The sequence below is a fragment of the Lissotriton vulgaris genome, chromosome 6 (assembly GCF_964263255.1).
Source record: "Lissotriton vulgaris chromosome 6, aLisVul1.2, whole genome shotgun sequence".
Lineage (NCBI taxonomy): Eukaryota > Metazoa > Chordata > Amphibia > Caudata > Salamandridae > Lissotriton > Lissotriton vulgaris.
The window spans coordinates 1,770,075,820-1,770,098,577 of record NC_141694.1 but is presented as its reverse complement, the minus strand read 5'-3'; the positions used below and the strand labels follow the sequence as shown (position 1 = coordinate 1,770,098,577).

Below are 22,758 nucleotides of genomic sequence, written 5' to 3'. Positions count from 1 at the left end.
TTTCAGTGGTGGATATTAGTCAGTTACTTTGAGTCATAAGGATAGCGAAGGGATAAAAGGGGAAGAATGATTTGCATTCATTTAGCACTTGATACCCCTAATGGGTGTTGAATCGCTTTTCTGGCGAGTAGGACGCCACTCCGGAACCCATAAATTATTATTGTTGAAAATTAGTATAGTAAAAAAAATAATATATGAAGTAATTGGAGTAGTGGATATGTTATTCAGTTATTTGGGTAGTATATTAGTATAGATATGGAATTTGAGAAATGAACATGTTAGTCTGTTAATTTCGATTGAAAAGGATAGTGGAGGGATAAAAGAGTGAAAGATTTTTTTTTTTTAGGTCTTGGCAATAGGAGGAGACTTGATGAGTAAAAAGGAGTTTTGGAGGGGAGGACTAAGAGGAAAGAGTTTAAAAAGGTTTGTTTTAGGGTATCGGTATAGTAAAAGAGGTGTCAGATGATGCAATGAAGGGTAGAGTAGGAGAGAGTCTAGAAAGGGTTATTTTGGCAATCATAGTAGTGGTATGGGAATTGGGATAAATGAGAGAGTAGATGTAGAGGATATCTTGGTAGATGTATAGGATGGGTAGTGCACTGGAAGGAGTAGTAGAAGAAGTTTGAGATGAGTCAGAAGGTTGGGCTAGAAGATATATTGAGCGAAGTATAGGCTGAGAAATAGGGAATGCATTGGAAATGCTAAATTAGAAGAAAGTGATAAATATATAGATCCATAATTACATTGAAAGTATATAGATACATAAAGGAGGTAAGTATATGTAGATTAAAGATATTGATAGAGGCACACAATGAGAAATAGGGTAGTGCATTGGATATGCATTTTCAGGAGAAAAGTAACAGACACAAAGATCCAAGTACATGAAAGGTACATAGATGCACAATGGAAGTATGTACACACGCCTCGCCTTCCACTGGCCGAGCCGCGGACCCGAATGTGCACCCAACCGGAACGTGCCACAACCGCTGGACGGGCGGGTGTGCAGCGCGTCCCGAGGGAGGCACCGCCACCTTGACCTGCTCCAAGCCAGCTGCATAGTGTTGTCCGTGGTTTACATTTGGTGTGAGTGTGTTGCTCTGTTTGTGGATGTGGACTGTTTATTGCTAAATGAGAAAAAGGGCAGCATTTCTGGCCCTAGTCCCGACCAGTCTCGAACAGGCTCAAACAGGAAACTGCCCTTGTCCTCTCTGCCCTTATAAGGCTCAAACAGGAAACTGCCCTTGTCCTCTCTGCCCTTAGCCTCGACTCCTGGGCTGAGACGCCCTACGCCTGGCCTTTTTTATAGCCCTAGTAATCAGATGACAGCTTCAGCAAATGGGAACCCTAGCCCTAACACTATCCAATCTCAACACTAGACCTAAAAACTGGAACCAATAGGAGACCAGGACCTTACAGCCAATCTTAGCCCTAGTCCAAGCACCTAATCAGTTCAAAAACCCTGATCTCTACGTCTCTCACTTACATCACTGGGCTATTGCCCATTCGGAGTATGCAGGACTTAATAATCAAGATATTTTTTGTTACTGTGATTTCACATTTATGCCGCCTCCTGGCATTTACCTCGCTGCCATCATAGATGCCCACAAGATAGGTTACCAAGTACACAAGACAATACACTGCTCCGCTCAAGCTTGATGATAAGCCTGATAAACTCCACAATATTTCTCACTGTCACTGGTTCGCCGATACAGAAAATCTGCGTTTGCCCCAACTGCGGTGAAACCGAAATCCTGTTCCTCAAGCTCTTCCTTCTCTCTTGGTTTTAGGAACTCAACAGCCCTCCAATCCCATGGAACAAGCTTGCAACATGGCAGTACCATTTTGCTATTTATTCCCCAAATAAACTCAATCTCGATAAATCTATTTCACCATCTGCGTCTGCTAACAACGGGCTCTGTAGTGCACCAAACTACCTGATAAAAAGTGTTCATCCCTTACCTAACGACCAGAAGCATTAGGTCTGCTAAAAGATGTCCTTTGACCACTCGTTGGGAGAGAAACAAATAAGTTTGGTGGTTGAACACCTTGAGTCTAGAGTTTCAGTACAGAGCTCATCCGAAAATGAGTGTCAAATTGATAAAAATCTTTAAAGAACCATCTAATCTAGCAGATATTTGGATAAGCGAACACTGTAAGAAATTCTCCCTTACCCGTCCTCCTGTCATGGCTAGTCAAATAACTTACATGCTTTTCTTCTGCTCGGTTACAACATTTTTAATCTGTTCAAGACATAGTTGGTAACACTGTGCCCTAATCACAACCCCCTCTTTCCTGTCTACTAGATCATACAGTATAAGACCTGTTTCTCACCATTCCTGTCACCTAATAATGCTTAGGTTTACCCTCACACTAAAGCACCCTCAGGCCAATAAAGTGCAGCAGGTAGAAATATATAGAAACCCACAACAAAATAAAAATAAAAGAAGTCATAAATAATATGTAATTTGCACATTATGTAACATTACCATATAAGAGTATATCCTACTTGCTTTCAGATAAAATGAGAACGAGTATCAAACTACATTGGGGTAGATACATTACTGTCTTTTCTTTAATAAATTTAAGTGCAAACTTACAAATGACGGCCCAATGGATCGTTGACTTTTCCGTTTGTTAACAGCAACGCTTTAGACATGAATGTCCACCTCCTTCTTCTACCATATTTTATTTTCCTGAACAACTTTTTTATGGTATGACAGTAAGTTATGTTCTCAAACAAGGAGGACACAATGCCTTAAATTCACTGACTTGATCTGAGTAGCCTCTATATCACAGAAAGTTTGCAATGATACGCCTGAGGTCCTCTTACACAGTACTGAATGATTCCTTCATACATCATAGCAAATATACACTTTACCAATCTTGCATGCAAATCCTGACTTGCAGCAAATAGGCAAGGGTTGCACAAAAGCCACAGAATTTAATAAACTGAACTTTTGGTATTGTTGCACTGTGCCACTGAGATGGTAACATATGATTGGTCAATTTCCCTATCAGTATGCAGCTAAGTTACGATTACAATAGATCTTTAATCGTACACTGTGTCAGTGAATTTGATAATGCAATTCTGAGTTTATTCATGTAATCAAAAGAGTTTTTGTGCGAAGGACCGCCTTCTGTTGTGGAAAAGCTTATCGGACATTGATGCTCCCTCAAAGCAAAATGTTGATAGAATTCCCAGTTCTTATTGTGCCATACTTTAAATTGGTCAAAAGTAACTCACCTGGTTTTGTGGCTCTAATTTCACATCCTCCTGAGCAGTCTTGGTGAGTGGAGCCGGTTGGCACAGTTCCATCTGCTCTGCCTTTTCCACTTTCACCTTCACATCATCCAGACTTAAGCTAGGACCCACTGCCAGCTCTTTCTCATCATTGTCTAAAAGGACGCGCAGGAGCTGGTGATCCTTTGACTCCTTTTTTTTGGCTATGTCTTGCTCAATTTTCACATCGGAGGGATTCGTGGAAGCCTGGCTTGAGACAGCTGCTGCCCCAGAGCCACTATCCTTCTTGTCAGTGTCCAGGGACAGAGTGGAAATATCAGAAGGGCTGCCCTCCTGCAAAAGTCGATGTAGAATTTTATGTCGCTCCGTCAGAGAGCTATGAGAAGAAGGGCAGGTGCCACTAGAAGAGTTACTACAAGTTGAGTTTGAGGAACCCGTGCAAGATAACGGATCCCTGCAATTTGTGTCCATGTCCGCAAGTCGCAGCTGCTGTTCTGCTGTTGTAGCCAAAAGCTTTACAAGTCTGTGACTAGATGTGGTTTGTGGACATTTATTGTCCCCTTCAGAGAGTCTATCGCTCCCGTGCTGGTGGCCAGAATCCATCAGTTTATTACCATCACTTGAGCTATTGTCGGGGTGAATCATGTCACGCAAAATAGATGCAATCTCTTTGCTGTCTTTTTGCTCCATTTTCAGTGGCTGTATATTTAACCTACCAGGAGAGCTTTGTGAACTCAACTGCCGCAGACCAGGAGAGGCTGTGGAATATCCCAGAGGTGTTGTCGGTCCTTCGCTAGGCCCTTGCATTGAGTTCACAGGGGTGTTTGGAAATGATCTGCTATTACTGTTGCAGCCGAGTGGAGATGTTGCAGAAAAACCAGCAGGGGGACTGGGCCCTTCACTCAGACCATGCATAGAGTTTAATGGGGTACTAGGAAATTGCCTACTGTTGCTGCATCCACTGCTTGCCATGCCCCCTGGAGAGTGAATAGCAGGCATTGTAGGGGAAAAAGGATTACCCGTCGCCCGTGACCGGCCTCCCAATCCAGGGCTGCCACGAGGTTTTGGAGACATGAATTGTGGGGGGCTTATCCCTGGACTACTCATGGGGGAACTGTTAAAGTTTGCATGGTGATTATTGTTTTGGGAGCCAGTCTGTCCCTGGTTTAAGCCAATACTACCCCCAGCAGGATTGCCAGGAGAACATCGAAAGTTAGCTTGGGTGGTGCTAGCATTACTGGCGTTGTGTACGCCTGAGCTGGGCTGCTGGTTTACACTGCTGGTCAACATGCTGCCATTCGATGAGGAGGTGGTAGATGAGAAGCCCTGAGCTGGGGAGATGATAGGGTTCCTCGATGGACTTAGCCTGGGTAGTGGCATTGCAGGATTTGGGTTATCTTGAGGAGAAACAGGGCTTGGGTCTCTAGAAGGAAAAAGCAAAAAAATTAAATACACAGACAAACATTGCAAAGATCATGTTCCAACTTGACTTACAAAGATGAACTTTGAAAATGATGATGTCCTCATGCTGCATAAATGTAATTACCATATAAGGTATATTATACATTTCACCACGGACAGAATTTCTTTTGATGAATACAGATCCTTCCCAAAGCTGATGTGTGCTTTATGTCACATGGAACACTGTTTGGAAACAAGTTTTACAGTGGCCAGAACTACAAGCCTGGTGGCACAGGTCCTAGAGTTGAAGTGGGAGTCCTGTGTTAATTTTGATAGGTCACATCTAGCAGAAGGCTGCCCTACCACCATACTGCCCCTCCAAGCACTATACTGCCACCTGCAGGAATTTCTTATGGTATTGGAGTAACCTTTGTGCACTGTTGTCATTATGGACGAGGAGCTTCCTCTGTTGTAGATCAAAGTGTATCACGTAAACAGAATGAAATAAATTGGCAACAGTCAACATGAACAAGGCTTGAACAAAGCATGACAGGAAGATGAGGAAAAAGAGCGGACTCAAATGGCACGGTGAAAGCAAAGTGAATTCCCCACCCAACATAACGTTCTACATTTCCAGTGTCAAATCAATTGCCACCGCATACAGTAATGTAGAACTGTCTTCCAAACTGCCTCAATAACTGCTTTCCCTTATACAATTTGATGAGCTTCCTGCATGTGCAATTAGCCTTTCCAGTTAACCTTGGAATAGTGACTTCGCTTTCCTCTTACATTTCTAATATCAGTGACTATTGTTTCGAAGCTTTCAACCGTGGAGCTCTTCCACGTCTATTACGAGAGCCTGTACATCTCTCACCCCTCTTCCTTCACATCCCCTCCACAACTCCTCTTTGTTGCTAGGTAACAACATTAATGGAACTCCTTTTTATGCTGGTCTCTCGATGATATTTAGTTTCAGACCCATCAACATTATTAGGGTTACCTTCAACCACCCCCTCCATGTTATACATGGGTAATGGAACAATATTCACCTGCATATACCTTTGTTTCCTTGGATGGGAGATGAATGGAGAAACACAGATGAACCTTTTCTCCTACAGATATTAGAGCACAGATTGAGCAGGGATGTTTATTTTTGTACAACGCATGCACCTACTCCTAGACATTTATTTATTTACTTTAAAGTCCTAGTTTTTCTATCTATGTAAATCTGAATAACTCAATCACAGACAGAAACATTGCAAAGGCTACTTTGGAACACAAACGTCACTATTTGAGACATTGGCCTTCATTGAAGACTTATTTTATAGGTAACCTCTATACCAGATATTTGCATTTCTATATGAACCAATGCTAATTGATTGACCTTTCTTGAAATGCAACACTTTACTGACACTCTAAGAAATTCCAGGGCATGGCAGGCCGTAGATTTCATGTTACCTCTATTTTTTGCACTCTGAGGTGTTATTTCAATCTTGTTCCCAAATCAAAAGGGGATAGCGTAGACAGATGGGTTTCTTTCTAGTAGGCAAGTACCATGTGCGCTCCATGGGTGATCATCTGGTAAGTGGTATATCAGTAACAGGGTAACGTTGACATTGCAGCTAAACTGCAGAAGGACCCTCCACCCCCTTTTTCCCCAATGAAAAAGTATCTAAGGCATTGCAAAACATTCTGCATGCTAATAACTTTTTTTGTTATGCTACATCTGCTAACAAACGTAAGCTACTACAGATAAACAATGATTTTACACTAGCTAAGCAAACTGCTTCCTACCATTCCTGCTCTGTGTGGACAAATGTAATCCCTAGTCATTTCTAGGAATGCACAAGGTTACCCAAGTAACCTTACCAAGCACATATTAAATCTATATAGAATGAAAACGGACCTCGTCTAAATAGGGCAACCAAATTGAATGAAACATTTTCATTACCTTTTTATGTGTGCAGACTTCAGTCCCATAAAAAATACCAAAGGGAAGGCTTCGCATCTAAGGAGTCTGAAACTCTCCTCCTTTGTTCAATTTAATCAATATAAATTATGAACACCAATCAAAATCAGGAATTTTCGACAGAATACATTAGGTGAAGGAAGGGTGTGAGAGACTGATCGTGTGTGTACACATGATAGAGCGTGTCTGAAATGCTGACAGATGAAAACACACTTAGTATCAGCAATTGATTATGAAAATGAGTAAACGTCATGTGAAGATTTACCTCTCGATGATATGGATTCCTACGATGTACGGCTGCATCTCTGGACTTGGAGGGCAGCATAACCGACACTTGGTGTGGGCACTTAGCGCTGTCCCATCACTCAGGGTGAATCTATACGAAGGACTGGAAGCAGTGCCTCGAGTCATCACTGATTAAAAGAAGAGGAATGCAACCGTTATAATGGGCACACGGTTTTTGCAACCTACACCATACGGCAGCAGAGACCACCCAGACCTCCTGCTAAATGAATAAATGTGCATATAGAGATCAGATGCAAGCATTAACAACTTGGTTATAATACCTACCTGGCTTACTCTGCAAACAAGCAGGTATTCGTCTTTGGAGCTCTAGGCCTACCCCCCGCCTGGCTGATTAATGGTGATATTCCGAAACCGGTCCCAGGAGGCTTGATTCTGGTCCAGGGTGAACCCAGCCTGGCAGTTCGGGTTGGACTGTTCCCATGGGAAGCAGATTGAAGGCTGACTTGCATATGGCTGGGTCCAAACTGGAATGGCACGGTGATCAAAAAAACTATGGATTTAGGGTGAAAGTTTGACAATGTTCAGCATTCTGTCCATCATCTTTATGTTTTGCTATAGTCAACCTAAATGGGAAGGGTATGCCCAGATGTGGGTCCTGTGCTCACCATGCCACTGGAGTCAAACTTGCCTGGTCGATGAGGGGTAATACCCTGAAAACGGTCCCAGGATCCTCGTTTCTGGTCAAGTGAAGACCTGGGCTGGCAGTTCAGTCTAGACTGTTCCAATAGGGAGCAGGTTCAAAACTGATTTTCATATGGCTGGGTCCAAATGGGGTGAGCAAAGAAACCATGGATTTAGGTCCAGATCTCTGTACTGGGGTGAATGTTTGACATTATTCAGCATTCGTCCACCAGTTGTTCTTCTTGCATCTACAAAAGCTGAGGCACTCTCTTGCTGTCAAGGGGCTAGCAAAACACACATGTATAAGGTATCAGACACAGGCAGGAGAACCATAAATCGGCAGCCAAGGGAGGATGGTAGTTTACCTGTAATCCTATTTCTCCTTCATCAGAATCTCAAGTGAATAGTCTGTCGCACTTGCGACAGACTATTCAGTGCTTATAAATATTACTTCTCATTGTTTGAGAAAAGAGGCGCCAACACTTCCAGCTGTTTTGAAAGAACTGTTGTTTATGGAGAGAGACGACTCAACACATTTCTGCCATGCAAGACAGCCTTGATCACAACAAAGAAACATATTTTTTTCTTGGTTATATGCACTCATGTGACCTCTTACATAATCATAAACATAGAAGTTGCAATTTTCTACAAAATGTATTTCATCATGCTAACAAATTTATATTGTAAATCATATGTCAGTGAATATAAATAATTATGCAAAAACCCTTCAAAGTATGTCATTCGTTCGTATTCACATTGTTAAATTACAACGCTAGAATGCAACCTGTATCACATTGTCAAAGATGCTTATCTTTTATGCAAAGGGCAAAAACTTTTTAAAACCAATGCCTTGGGTAGATACGCCACTCCAATTATAATATTTACAAAGTTGGAAAACGTACACAAAGTGACTAAGTATACACCGGAGGTCACCTCTGAGTAGAGTCACTATCCCTGAATTCTTTTTAAAGAGTAATCAAAGAATATATAAATAAACTTTCCCAAGTGGGTCATAATAGCACACTCAAGCATTCTGTGTCATCAAAAACACAATTTACCCAATTATAAAGATATCCCACTCATGGGAATTAATGCATGATCAATAAAAAAGGTTATATGCATCTATTTACTTTAAACTATCCAGTGTTTCTATATTGAAAACTTGAAACAAACATGATAAAAGTGTGCAGATCTTCCTCCATATTTAACCCTTTTGGGTTTTTGTTGTCTAGCTTGCGAATGTACCTTGATTCCAGCTGGTGCAGCATTTTCTCGCTGTTGCCACCTCTGGGGTTTTTGTGAACATTGTCAACCACAAAAAATGGAGCAACTTTACCTCTCCCTTATGTGCCACATTGAAATAGCGGGCAACCGGATGTGTGTTATCAAAGTTATTCTAGAACATACGTGTTGCAGAATGCACTTGTTTACTTGATGTATAGTGGGTAGGTAAGTATGTAAACTGCAATGTCAGTTCTACAGTTGAAAGCACCCCTGGTTTTAACTATTTTTTATTGTAACAGAGCAGTGTATTCAATTGTATGCCATATTGATTTGCTTTTCACTTTGTACATCGCCTGAATGCCCCACTCTTGGTTAACCAATTGGTTTTATCAATATGGTCAGAGTTAGGGTGGATATGTGCATCTCTTATGGATTTCCCTTTTCTGTAGGTGATCTACAGGCTTTTTGAAACCTTCTCAGCAATTATGGGGATCACTTTTTACCAAGTTCCAATGTTTCAACATTATCCCTTTAACTTTTTGCCATTGTGCACTGCAGATGGTTATACATCTCTTCTCATTTAGAGGTCTGTTTTTTTACCCATCTTTCTACTCCCAAAAATAAGCTTCTCCCTGTTCCCTGTCTGTGCACTCATTTTTGCTGTTAACAGCATAGATTCAGAGTATCCTTTTTGTTTGAATCTAATGTCTAACTCAATTTATGATTCGAGGATTTTTTTCTGTCTCATTACATTTTCTCTTGATTTTAAGGTATTCTCCATATGTAATACTTATTTTCAAACTGGTGAGGTGAAAGCTGGGGGCATGAAGGACAATATTTCCCACTGAGGGCTTATGGATAATCTTACTATGTAGCTTTATTATCTTTGACATATACGGTCAAGTCTATGAAGTTAATCTGTTTCCCTTATAGTCCTTGTTAGACTTAAATTAAGATCATTCTTGTTCAATTCTTTAACAAAACTCTCAGCACTTTCAACTGTTCCACTCCAAATAATAAACAAATCATTGACAAAACGAAGCCATAATATAAACTTTTCTGATCATTCTTTTTCAAACGTTTGATAGAGCACATGCCCCTCCCACCAGCACAAATGCAAATTAGCATAGCTGGGGGTGAAGCAGGTGCCCATTGCAGTTCCAATAACCTGTTGGAAAACATCTTACTTAAACATAAAGAAATTGTTGGTATGACACCAATCTGTCATCTCCAGCTACATTTGTTTATGTTTAAATAGACACATTGGGCGTGCCCCTAAGAAATACTCAATGGCATTCAGCCGATCCTTGTGATGGATACTCGTATACAACAATGTTACATCTAATGTCATAAGGACATACTCATTGTCCCATGTGATGTTATAGATTTGTCTGTAGTGCTCTGCTGATCACCAAACTGGTGGACCAAACTCTCGGCACCCCGTGTGTCTTGCCCTGTCATTGTCTTGTTCAGAGACTTGAAAACAGACTGAGTCAATAGTAACGTAAGATTTAGGGTTGGGCTTAGGGCTACATATGAGCTTAGGGAAATATTATAGTTTAGAGTTAGGGTTAAGGGAAGCGCACTTACTCTTGTACTTATATCACAATGTTCTGATATTCTCAGTAGCTCTATTGTCAGTAGCGGTGTCTAAGTAGTTGAGTTTTATGTAGGGACATGCAACCCAATAAAGGTTCAATGATACTGGCACCGCTGGAGCGTAGCTTTGTCTCTATACCAAACTTTGACAAAGCTGATATAGGGGTGCTTAGACATTCCAATCTAACAGTAAAAGTAGCAGGTTCAATCTCTTCTGAAGGTTGCAAAGGCCAGCAACTCCATCACTCTGCCCACATTCCTATAGTGGCTGGACTCTCAAAGTGATCACAAAACCCAAAATATTGGCATACAAACCACTGGATTATCAGCACTGCATTTCAGGCAACCTGGAGTATGATGGCATAGACCAAAGAAGAAATTCTATCTGTATGAAATGCCATCATTTATGGGCACAGACTGAGATATAGGACACCTATAGTCATGCCAGTTCAATTGGGCATTGATAATTTTAACAATCTGTTGATGTGTTTGCACCTGGTTAGAACCTAGAATCATCCACAAGTAGAACAGACATTGTATCCTACCTAATATATTTGGGTTTTCATTAATGTCATGCACGTCTATATCTCTGTACTGATGAGATCACTGATTTTAGAGCCCTGAAAAATAAAGCTGCAAACAAAAGTGAAGCGTGTTTTACCTTCTTGGAACAGTTGCTTGGCATAGGATGGCTCTCTGCCTTGGGCCTGGAAAAAAGCATATATACACTTCCGGACTAAATCTTCCCAGCCGGTGCTGCCCGAGGCTCTCAGAGAGCTGGTGTCAATGGAGATGATTTTGCCTAGAATGAAAAGGGAAATTGCAGTTAGGGGATTGCAGTTATTATGATTGTATTGGCTTAAGAGATCATGCGACCTCTTCTATAACCTGTGGTAATACTGCGACATTTCCAATGTTTGCTGTTCATTTCTCACACTTATTATTGCAAACTGGCACTTTCTTCAGTTAATATGCCATTCAAGAGAAGCCAGGAAGCAACAGAAAATGATTGGTTTGATCAAAAATGGAGGAAATCCCCGGTTAGTTTGACTCAGCTTCAAGCGCAATGGGTTGATTCATGTGACAAGTAGCTGGAAGTATCCAGCCAATATGTGGATGTCGAGTCCACATATTGAAGGAAATTCCATCGGTCAGGTCCAAATGTGCATTCAGCACCTTGTGACCTCCAAAAATAAACTGGACAACACTTTAATCTCAAACATACACTAGAACTAGGATGAATCATGCGATCTCATACACTGGAACTAGGGAGAACCTTGCGATCTCAAACATACACTGGAACTAGGAAGAACCCTGAGATCTCATGCACTGGAACTAGGGAGAACCCTGCGATCTCAAACATACACTGGAACTTGGAAGAACCCTGCGATTTTAAACATATACTGGAACTTGGGAGAACCCTGCGATCTCAAACATACACTGGAACTTGGGAGAACCCTGAGATCTCAAACATACACTGGAACTTGGGAGAACCCTGCGATCTCAAACATACACTGGAACTAGGGAGAACCCTGCAATCTCAAAAACACACTGGAACTTGGGAGAACCCTGCTATTTCAAACACACACTGGAACTTGGGAGAACCCTGCGATCTCAAACACACACTGGAACTTGGGAGAACCCTGCGATCTCAACCATACATGGGAGAATCATTCGATCTCAAACACACACTGGAACCTGGGAGAACCCTGCGATCTCAAACACACACTGGAACTTGGGAGAACCCTGCGATCTCAAACACACACTGGAACTTGGGAGAACCCTGCGATCTCAACCATACATGGGAGAATCATTCGATCTCAAACACACACTGGAACCTGGGAGAACCCTGCGATCTCAAACACACACTGGAACTTGGGAGAACCCTGCGATCTCAAACATACACTGGAACTTGGGAGAACCCTGCAATCTCAAAAACACACTGGAACTTGGGAGAACCATGAGATCTCAAACACACACTGGAACTTGGGAGAACCCTGCGATCTCAAACACACACTGGAACTTGGGAGAACCCTGCGATCTCAACCATACACTGGAACATGGGAGAATCATTCGATCTCAAACACACACTGGAACCTGGGAGAACCCTGCGATCTCAAACACACACTGGAACTTGGGAGAACCCTGCTATTTTAAACACACACTGGAACTTGGGAGAACCCTGCGATTTTAAACATACACTGGACCCTGCGATCTCAAACATACACTGGAACTTGGGAGAACCGTGCGATTTCAAACATACACTGGAACTTGGGAGAACCGTGAGATCTCAAACATACACTGGAACTTGGGAGAACCCTGCGATTTCAAACACACTCTGGAACTTGGGAGAACCCTGCGATCTGAAACATACACTGGAACTTGGCAGAACCCTGCGATTTCAAACATACACTGGAACTAGGGAGAACCCTGCGATCTCAAACACACACTGGAACTTGGGAGAACCCTGCGATTTTAATCATACACTGGAACTAGGGAGAACCCTGCGATCTCAAACACACTGGAACTGGGGAGAACCTTGCGATCTCATACACTGGCATTCGGGAGAACCCTGTGATCTCAAACATACACAAACTGGGGAGCATCCTATGATCTCAAACATACATGAACTGGGGAGCCCCGTGTGGTCTCAAACAATACTCTGGAACTGGGTAGCACCTTGTGATTTCAAACCTTACTCTGAAACTGGGGAGCCCCCTGTGATCTCAAACATACACGAACTGGGGGCACCCTATGGTCTCAAACATACACAAACTGGGGGGCACTCTGTGATCTCAAGCAATACTCTGAAACTCTGGAGCCCCCTATGATCTCAAACAAACATTGGAACGAAGGAGCACCATGTGATCTCAAACACGCACCGGAACTGGGGGAGCACCCTGTAGTATGCACATTTTAACCGCAAGTCAAATTAGTGCAGAGTAGAATTGGGATTTCTATTCCAATCAGCAGTGGCATCGAGAAAAAGTGAATGTAGGCAATCAGTAGACTTCCTTGAAAAGTCTTAGGCTAGCAATAAGATCTCTCTAAAGCACTAAGCGGCAGACACGCCGCATATTAACAAGATCTCCTACCTAAAACTGTATTGTTTACCCCACTACCACTTCAACGTGCATATTAGGCAATACTTCAGAGCGGATTCTGACTTTAGAGTCCTGGCAGCAATTTTAAGGCATGTTCCTCCTTCACACCCTAGAAGGAATCCTGAAAAGCAGAGTTATTGCCTAATTTTTCATACCAGTGAAGGAGAAGTCTAGGCTAAGGTTCATCTTGTGATGTGCATTTTACTCATTTGTTATTTCTGTCGTCTGTTGCTTTGTTCTGTTATTTCTACCTGTGAATCATTAAAAGTACACGGATTGTCCATAAGGTCACTGGTCTAAAGGGGTGATGGCTTTTGTGGAGCCAGAGCAGATGCCCCAGATAACATCACAAGGCTTTCTAAAGCCAACGCAGGAGAGGCCAACTCCAGAATAACCACCACACTGCGTTGTGATGAAGTACATTGCTCTTTACGACAGGCTGCCTGGCCTGGACACTAAGACAGCAGGTGAAGCACAGTGACTGAAGCCGGGGCGTGGGGCCACCAGGGTTCATAAGGGAAGTGGTGCAGGACACGCCCGAGGAGAAGATAGGGGGCGAGACAGGCCACAACACTGATAATGCAACGCACAACATGAGCACTGGTGCTCTCTCCAGTCTCACAGACATTCCAATCCTCTTTTCCCGCGTGACAGCATACATACACCAATGGCAATAGCTTATGATTTAAAGAGTAAAAAGTAATAGCAAAATTCACCACTGAACAGAACGAATGGATACAATACGTATATGACCGTAAAATAAGCCACAAAGTGCCTCCAACAAACACACTTAATTAACAGAAAGATTTTACCTGTAGTATCTTGCTTGGTTATAAAAGATTCTGACGTGGTGGGGGTGGGGGGCGCAGGTCGAGGGATCCTCCGTGCAATGCATATCAAACAGGAGTGAAAATCTGCCAAAAAACACGTGAATGACGAAAGAGGATGTAAGTGGAGGGGTACAGAGACCAAATGGAAGAAACATTTTTAATGAAAAGGTTAATTTCTACAGCAAGAAAATTAAACCTGCTTCTGACACGATCACTTAAAAGAAATTGGGGAGGTCAGGTGGTTTGATTACATCCTGTACTTGTGGGTTTCAGCTCATTCCAAAAGCAATCCCATTTGGCGTACTGAGGGACAGCGCCGAAGATTAACAGCCGCACCATAAAATGCCTTTTCCTGTCGAGAGGCTCCGCGTGGAGCACTAGGGCAATCCAGCAAATGGGCTGGAGACGTTCGCAGGGGCTCACCCAGAGAGGTCTTTCTCGAGTTCTTCTCTGCCGTATCCTTGCATCTTGATCTGCACCTTACTGTCCATCTGCGGCCGTCCCCTGACCACCCTCAAGTGACCCTGGTAGGAATGCGGGGGGACGGAAGGACAAAGCACGAAGCCATAAGGCATCTGTTTAGTTAGTAGAGTAGCACCCGGTGAAGATGTGCTTTTGGGAAATGCAGGTGGCATCGTGTTTCGATCCCAGCAAGACAAACTCAGTCAATCCTTCTGAGGTTGGTTAAAAGCGTAGCACATACTGAGCTTGTAATGTTACCACCTATAAATGCCAGTACAAAATTCAGTTTGAGATGTGTGCTATTTACAAATGTCCGTTAACATAACACTCACATTAGTTACTGTACAGCACTGGGCAATGTCAACCCTCTCAGCGTTTCTTGGCTTGTGCTGTGGCTCTGGAGGCAGCAAAGTGTGAGAATCTTTGGAGGACTTGAATGTTACATGTTGCCTAGCTCACCCATAGTTCAGATTGAACCAAGGTGATAACAGCCTCCGAAGGCCCCCTGCAGCATTCATCTGTACAGGGACCCCGTCTGACGAACCTATTGCTGGTTCTTCTGGGATCAGGAAACTGGATGCCATGGCCTGGCAAGGAACAATCTCTGAGGCTACACACACTAGCTTACAACACAACCTCCTCAGAAAGAAGAGCGAAGGGCACAGTCGCCCGGCTGCACACTTAAATCCGCATTTACACAGACGAATGTAAAGAAGAACAATGGGTAGAAGGCTCACCTTCTCCCTCCTCTTTCATTGACTTGGGTTGGGAGACGGTGAAGCACTGCATCGCTTCGTACCCCTGCCCTGCTTCTTGGTTCTCCACGCCTGGTTCGTCTGGTGGCCGGATAAGCATTCTGCAGTTAAACGTATGGCTGCTTCGGCCAGTGGCTTCTTGGGGCCAGGGAACTCCATTTACTAAAGAAAAAAGAATGATAATTCAGGGTTCAACAAAATGCATGCCAGTGTTGAGCATCAACTAACTTGCAAAAGTCATAGTTACCAAAGTTCATTCATATTCTTGTTTTCATTCCTCACCTGCTCGCAAAGACACCTGTACAGCGTCCTCTCGCTTTGAACTGCCAGCCTCTGTTGCTGCCTTGATCCACACTTGCCATCACATCTGAAAAGCTTTCACCTTCACCCTTAAGGACTCATTCTGCTCCAATATTCCCCACAATCACTACCTAAAGTTCTTACTTCAAACGTCTCACAAGACCTTACAGGTTATCTCTTTCCAGGACAATCCAGCACAGACTAATCATAGCAATGCTAAGGTGTACTATTTGGATAGACAGTCTTCAAATATCAAAGCTGTCGCCCACATCATTATGAATTTCCTTCTCAACTTCAACTGCTTCAACGTTCAGCCCTCCTGGTTCCTGGGCCCTCAAACCAGAACCTCTTGATCACCACCCTCTCTATTAAACGACTTATCCCGACTGTTTTCTGCCTTACAGCTTTTAAATGAGCGCAATGCTCACATCATGACTCCATTCCCAGATAGCATCCACCCTTTCTCCATTCTTTCCTATCAACTGCTGTACCAACCAGCTCAGAGAACCTCGCAGTCTTGATAGCCAGCAATCGGTAGGCAAATGTTGAGAAGTAGCCTAAAGGTACAAGTCTTTATGGGCAAGTCTGCTGAATTTATAGAATAAAGCCCTACCCTGGCAGACTGCGTCATTCTACAAAGTGATGTTCCTGCATTTTAATAAATCATATTTTCTTCCACAACTCTGATGTGTTAAATTCAATTTTATTTTGTAATTTTGTAAACGGCTATCTTGTGACGGGGCGCCGATGTGCAGCACTGATTCTTTTTTTACAATTTCTTTTTGAGTGAAATGAAGTAGAGTCTGCTCGAGTTAGGCTCTCTGATGGATCAAGCCCAGAATGAGGCAATGCTGTACTTGCTGTACTGGAGGAAGGTAGCTCCTGTAGAGGTATGCTGGGAAGGAAAGGCCTTCATTCTTTTCTTGAAAGTAGTCAGATTTGGGTGGTTCCTTAGACCTGAGAGAGTCTGTTCCAGATCTGAGCATTCATTACCCGGATGGACCTACTGCAGTGTGGTTTGAGAATTAAACTGACCTGGATGATCAGGTTTACGTTGCTGATCCCCAGCGTTTGACCGACTGTGTAGGTCAGAAATAGAGCCTACAGATACAATGGGCCATGGCTTTCCCAAGCTTTGAAAACTGTACAGAGAATGCTGAGCTTTAGTTTTTGCACCACCGGGAGACAGTAAGGGGTCTAATGTACTGCAGTAATGTGAGTCTATTTCTTAGGTTAAGACAGAGCCTGGCTACGTGGTTTTTAGGTTTTGACTGGCGATGCACACGTAGTGCGCATGCGCCAAAAAACGTTATGTTTTCTGTGTGGGGTCGGGTATACGCCCCCTCCTCCCATTGGCTAGCTCCATAAATGGAGGCTAGCCATTGGGAGAGGGCTCTGTCCGTCAATCTCGGACCAGATTCGGGTGGCGTTCCCGCGAATTTTAGGCTTTTGGCTACGTCAGCGGAAAGCCTGTTCTCGGGAACGCCCCCGAATCTGGTCCGGCATTGCCGGCACCCACCTTCCTGCTCAGGGTTGTGGGGAGATGTGTACATTTGGCAAGTACATTTGAATTGCATTTTGCTGAGGCCCTGTAATCCCCCCTCCCCCCGGAGTGTTCTTTGGGGCTCGTTAAAAGCACACACTTGAAGCGAGCACCAGCACTTGATGTGGGGGTCGGTACCGGTACAAGTTCCTCCGTGTGCCCGGGGAGGAGGCGGCAGATCGCCCGCCCGCCCCTGCGCGGTGTGACCCGGGGATTGCTCTAGAGTTTGTGTTGGTGTTGCAGCGCCAGCACCGGGCACGGCCCCCGCCTCCTGTAACGCGATCCACCTGGAATGAAACGCTGAGATCTGTCCGAGAACACGCTGCGTACATGCTGGAAAGCGTGAGCAAACCTGACCAGTCTGAGTGAGCACGGCTCGTTTAAAGTGAGAGAGGGTCCCGATGGGCAGCTTTGGCTCTGCCCCTCTCTGCCGGCACTTAACTAACAGTCTTATGCTTTTTATTATAATGTATGCCATTGGCAATTTTGATTTATAATCCTCTAAACCCCTAAACTGCAAGTTCCAGAATGCAGTATAACTCTCACGGCTCTGACAGTGAAGCTGCACGAGCCAAAGCCCCGTGCACGTGCTCCTTGTTTACAGCGTGTGCTCTCCCGAAGCCGGACTCAGTCACCGCATCCCCTGTGCCGAGGCATGTGATCTTTACAAGCGCAGCTGTGTGCTGCCCTCAGACGGCTCTGTAGCCCTGTATGGGGTTGGCATTGCGCCCGTGCATGCTTTCAGTGCCTCCTGGGTGAGCAGCGGGATCCTGCCGTGGGATCTCCGCCTTTGACGAGTTTTGTTTAACTCGCTGAGTGTCGCACGTGTAGCTTCGATGAGTCCGCACCCAGAGAGTGTTTACTCCTACCTTGCTTTCATTTTATTTTGACACCCATCCGGTTCTCCCATGGCCCTTGTGATGCTGCTGAGTCACTGAGGCAGTTTTAGGTAACTTTGATGACAGAAAAGGGGCGTAGGTATCCATCGTGCAGCAGGTGCAGTGGCACCAAGGCCTGCGGCACCCCAGATATGACTATTGTATTACTCTAGCGATCACGGGAGAGGGAGGGGACATTAGCCCTGTTTGCATTAGGACAGTGGTTCTTGTAGTGACAGGCGAGGGCTGACAGAACGAGAAGGCTGAATGAATGTACCCGGGTGGACCTGCTGTGCCCCCATCTCTGCCGCCGGCATGTGCCCTTAACACCCACCCCTTCTGGAATGGAGGTTCATGCCCTTGTGCACCTGCGTGAAGCGCCCTAGGGCTCTCCTGAAACATCCACCCGGGTGCATGTATGACGCTGGCACTGCCCGTGTTTACGTTAAGAGTCTCGTGTGCTCGGACGTACATCACACTTCTCTCTGACCAGGAGGTGCGCTAGTTTCTCTTTGCTCACTCTTTGTCTAGACTTTTCCTTTCTTTTACTCTCGTTTTGAAACATCCCGCGGTCCAATGCAGTCACCGGCCAAGGGCAGCTTGCAGCTGTCTCTTCCTGCTGCACTGTGTCCCTCTTGGCTGTTCCCAAAGCCGGCTTGTGTCCCTTGGTAGACACGTGGGGGCGAAGGGCACTTCACCAAATGAACTTTTTTTAGGTTTTGACTGGTGATGCGCACATAGTGCGCATGCGCCAAAAACATGGGCCATGCGTTTATTAGAAAATGCCTCTAACTCTTGTGGTGGAATGTAAATATCTATTTTCTCACTTTTTATATGAGAACAGCGAGCATACCGGTGTCTGTAAAAAGCACTCGGCCTACGAATGTCATGGGTGATTGCAGCAGAATCGTGTGCAATGAATGAACTGTACACGTGTGCACCTACCTACCGGTGTCATCTTCATATCCAGAGCTGAAGTGTTCCAAACGTAGAGTAAAACTATGATCAGCGCGCGTTAGGCTGGAGCAGGGACAGATGAAAGGTCTGGGCTTGTGAATGGACTGCGGATGGTTCAAAAATGTAGATGCCTCCCAGCTAAGCAGAGAGCATGTGAAAGTATTCGCTTGAAATAGAAGTACAATTTTAAGATTAAATTAAAATCGGGTGTTTTAGCAGCGAAAGAAAGGTGATGTAAACGTGAGAGTGACTGTAAAAGTCAGGAGTTACATAATAGTGAAAATAAAATTAGCGGGGCTCAGTTGCTATTAGTTTTCTTTCATGTGGACCTCTGCAAATATTACATAGAAGCAAACATTCTATAGGTTTCTTGGCTCAATGGAAAATGTGTTGCGATGTTTTTGACACGCAGTGAAATCGTTTTATTTTTTTCCCCATGCCGCCCTCAGAATGTGATATTTCTGAACTGCCACTTTCTGTTTACTCGTGTCTGCTGTTCAAGTAGGGAACAGTGCAATGCACAGAAAATAAATCTGATAAAAACATGAATGTCTGCACTCCGATACATGGCTATATGTCACTCTCCATGTACAGGGGATGCCGCACAAATCACGTATAACCGCTGCGCTGCAGAACTTAAGTGATAAATCGACGTGTATTGTGCCACATACAATCAAGTGTTTGCTTTATCCACGAGGAGGAAAAATCCGCTGGAGAATACATGGCGGAAATGCATGTTCGCAGCTTTTCACTGTACCCTTTTCACCATAAGGAAATATTTCCCCTGTGGGTTAATCCATTCTCATTCACATGATGGATGCGTGGGTGGAAGGATGAGCGGATGGATGAGCGGATGGATGAGGGAGCGGATGGATGAGGGAGAGGATGGATGAGTGAGAGGATGGATGAGCGGGTGGAAGGATGAGCAGATTGATGAGTGGGGGGATGGATGTGTGAGCGGATGGATGAGTAGGTGGAAGGATGAGTGGATGGATGAGTAGGTGGAAGGATGAGTGGATGGATGAGTGGGTGGATGGATGAGGTGGTGGAAGGATGAGCGGATGGATGAGTAGGTGGAAGGATGAGCGGATGGATGAGTGGGTGGAAGGATGAGTGGGTGGAAGGATGAGTGGGCGGATGGATGAGTGGGCGGATGGATGAGTGGGCGGATGGATGAGTGGGCGGATGGATGAGTGGGCGGATGGATGAGTGGGCGGATGGATGAGTGGGCGGATGGATGAGTAGGTGGAAGGATGAGCGGATGGATGAGTGGGTGGATGGATGAGTAGGTGGAAGGATGAGTGGATGGATGAGTAGGTGGAAGGATGAGCGGGCGGATGGGTGGGTGGAAGGATGAGCATATGGATGAGTGAGAGGATGGATGAGCGGGTGGAAGGATGAACAGATTGATGAGTGGGCGGATGGATGTGTGAGCGGATGGATGAATAGGTGGAAGGATGAGTGGATGGATGAGTAGGTGGGCAGCTGGAGGGAGGGACGAGGGAGCGGATGTATGATGAGGTCGGCGGGCACCTGCTTTGATAGATGAGTGGGTACCAGAATGGACAAGTGGGCAGCTGGGTGGGTGAATGAAGAGATTGGCAAGTGCATGCGTAGATAGCTGAGCGGGTGGATCAGTGGCTTGGTGTTCAGATGGGTTAGATGAGTGGTTGAATTTGCTATTGTAAATGACAATGCCATTTATTTATGTTAAAAAAAAACAAATAAAAATAATGTCAATAGCAATGCCAATAGCTCTAACTTTAACAAAGGCAAAACCATTGCATTGTAAATGCTTGTTAGGTCTTGCAGCAGACAAGACCTTTTATTTTTAACAAAATTATAAGTATAATATACTTAATTTTAGGGGCTTTTGGCCAGCCCTCTTAAAGCATTGGGCTGTTATATTGTCTTTGAACTTTTTCTTCCTCCAATTAAAGCACACAAATGTGTCAACGGGGCATCTCACATCAGCCATTGGCTGAAGTCACTGTGTGTGACCGCATACTCTTTCACAAGGAGCACATCCACATAAAAAGTAGTTCCCTTCAGTGCCAGGGACTACTATGGCACTATATAATTTCTGATACCAAACCTTTTTTTGCTTTTAGCCTATTTTTGTTTTTTTAGATTGAACCCCCAAACAATACAGTTATGCTAACATAAAACAAGCATTGACAAAGCCAAAAGGCGTGCAGCCAAAGACAGACAATTGACTTTGCCAATGGTTATTTAGTCTGTGATTTGACGGTTTAAGGCTAGTTTAGTGGACTCGTGTATTTGCTGCTGAGATTTGTGTCTTTACCCGGTGTTCGAATACGAGTGTGCTATCCTAGCCTTTCATCCTTTTGAAAGTAACAAAACGAAGTAACAGAGCGCTTGCTAATAGTAGGATATGGAATATTGTAAAGCTAGAGAAAGATAAATGATAACTGGTTTGATCACAAAGTTAAAATTCAGTAGCTTTGGTTTGCTAAGCAAGAATGCAAGCACCTCAATCTGTGTTTAGAAAGCTTGACTGTTAGAAGGTGGTTCTGACACTATGGGCCGCCCGGATTTTTCGCTTTTTGAGCACCTAATTGTTGAGCTTTTACTGCGTGGGAGCCTCAATCTGGGACTCGCCCACAGTGAACGCATAATGAAGGAGACTGCATGGGAATTTTACTGGTGTACCCCTGGCTTGACTAGGCCGCTGCGCAGCAGCTGGAGTATGGGGCACCATGCTGGTTACATGCAGACACGATGCACACGTGTAGGGGCTGCGCAGGGGAGATTCCTAGCGTGCGCAGTCCAGGAGCAGCTACAGAGTGAATGGTGTGGCAGGACTTATGCAGAACTCGGTGGTGACATGGAATAGGCGTTATACACTGGAAAGGAACATGCCAGGGAAAGTCAGTGTGTTTTACTGTGTTTTCAGTTCATTATTACCCTATGGGGATGTGGGGCCCATGGCTAAAATTACTTCCATAAAGCCTACAGATTTCAGACACGCACTAATGTCCAGTGTAGCAGATGTGAAAATTTGTATTCTGCAAAGTCCAAAGTCATATTTGTACTGCTTTTGGGTCGTCCGGAAATGTCATATTTCTCTGAGTCCCTGGCTGGGGTCTGGCCATGGTAGGTTAGATTAACGACCTTTCTTCCCAGAGCGGAGATCTTCTCTCCAAGGAGAAAAGATAGGTGGAGCTAAAAGCCAATCCATCAACTGCTGTCGCTGGGTGCCAGGCACCAGTTTGCACCCAGGAGAGAAGGCAGTGAGCGGGGGAGGAGTTGGGTCTCAGATGTCATGTGGCTGGAGACACTGGACGACTCCATTTTGAACAACCCAGAGGCTGGACAAGATGGAGGGAGGGGCAGGGAAAGGATGTGTCGCTGTGTGATAGGACACACAGAGACTTCCTGCCAGCCCCCTACTTAACTTTTAAAAAGTACTTGCACAGGAAGAGAAGCTCTCTCTGGAGTGTGGTCTGCTGAAGCGAAAGGTGCTGGAGCCTGGTGCAATGGCCAGTTGGAAGGAGGACACCCCTGACTGCCCCCAGGCCCCTAACAGCGCCAGAAGAGCCAAGGA

The 22,758-nt window shown here is 44.5% G+C and overlaps 1 protein-coding gene across 3 annotated transcripts in view; it reads right to left on the bottom strand.

Moving 5' to 3' along the window:
* The window catches only part of NCOA1 (nuclear receptor coactivator 1), a 1,223,800-nt gene that overhangs the window by 349,589 nt on the left and 851,453 nt on the right, over positions 1–22,758 (bottom strand). For all 3 annotated transcript variants that reach the window (XM_086928021.1, XM_086928023.1, XM_086928022.1), the window contains 5 exons: positions 15,495–15,674; positions 14,278–14,379; positions 11,023–11,163; positions 6,877–7,024; positions 3,245–4,664 (listed from right to left, as the gene is read on the bottom strand). In XM_086928021.1, the coding sequence (XP_086784147.1) occupies positions 3,245–4,664; positions 6,877–7,024; positions 11,023–11,163; positions 14,278–14,379; positions 15,495–15,674 (1,991 nt within the window). The remainder of the gene's footprint in view (positions 1–3,244; positions 4,665–6,876; positions 7,025–11,022; positions 11,164–14,277; positions 14,380–15,494; positions 15,675–22,758) is intronic.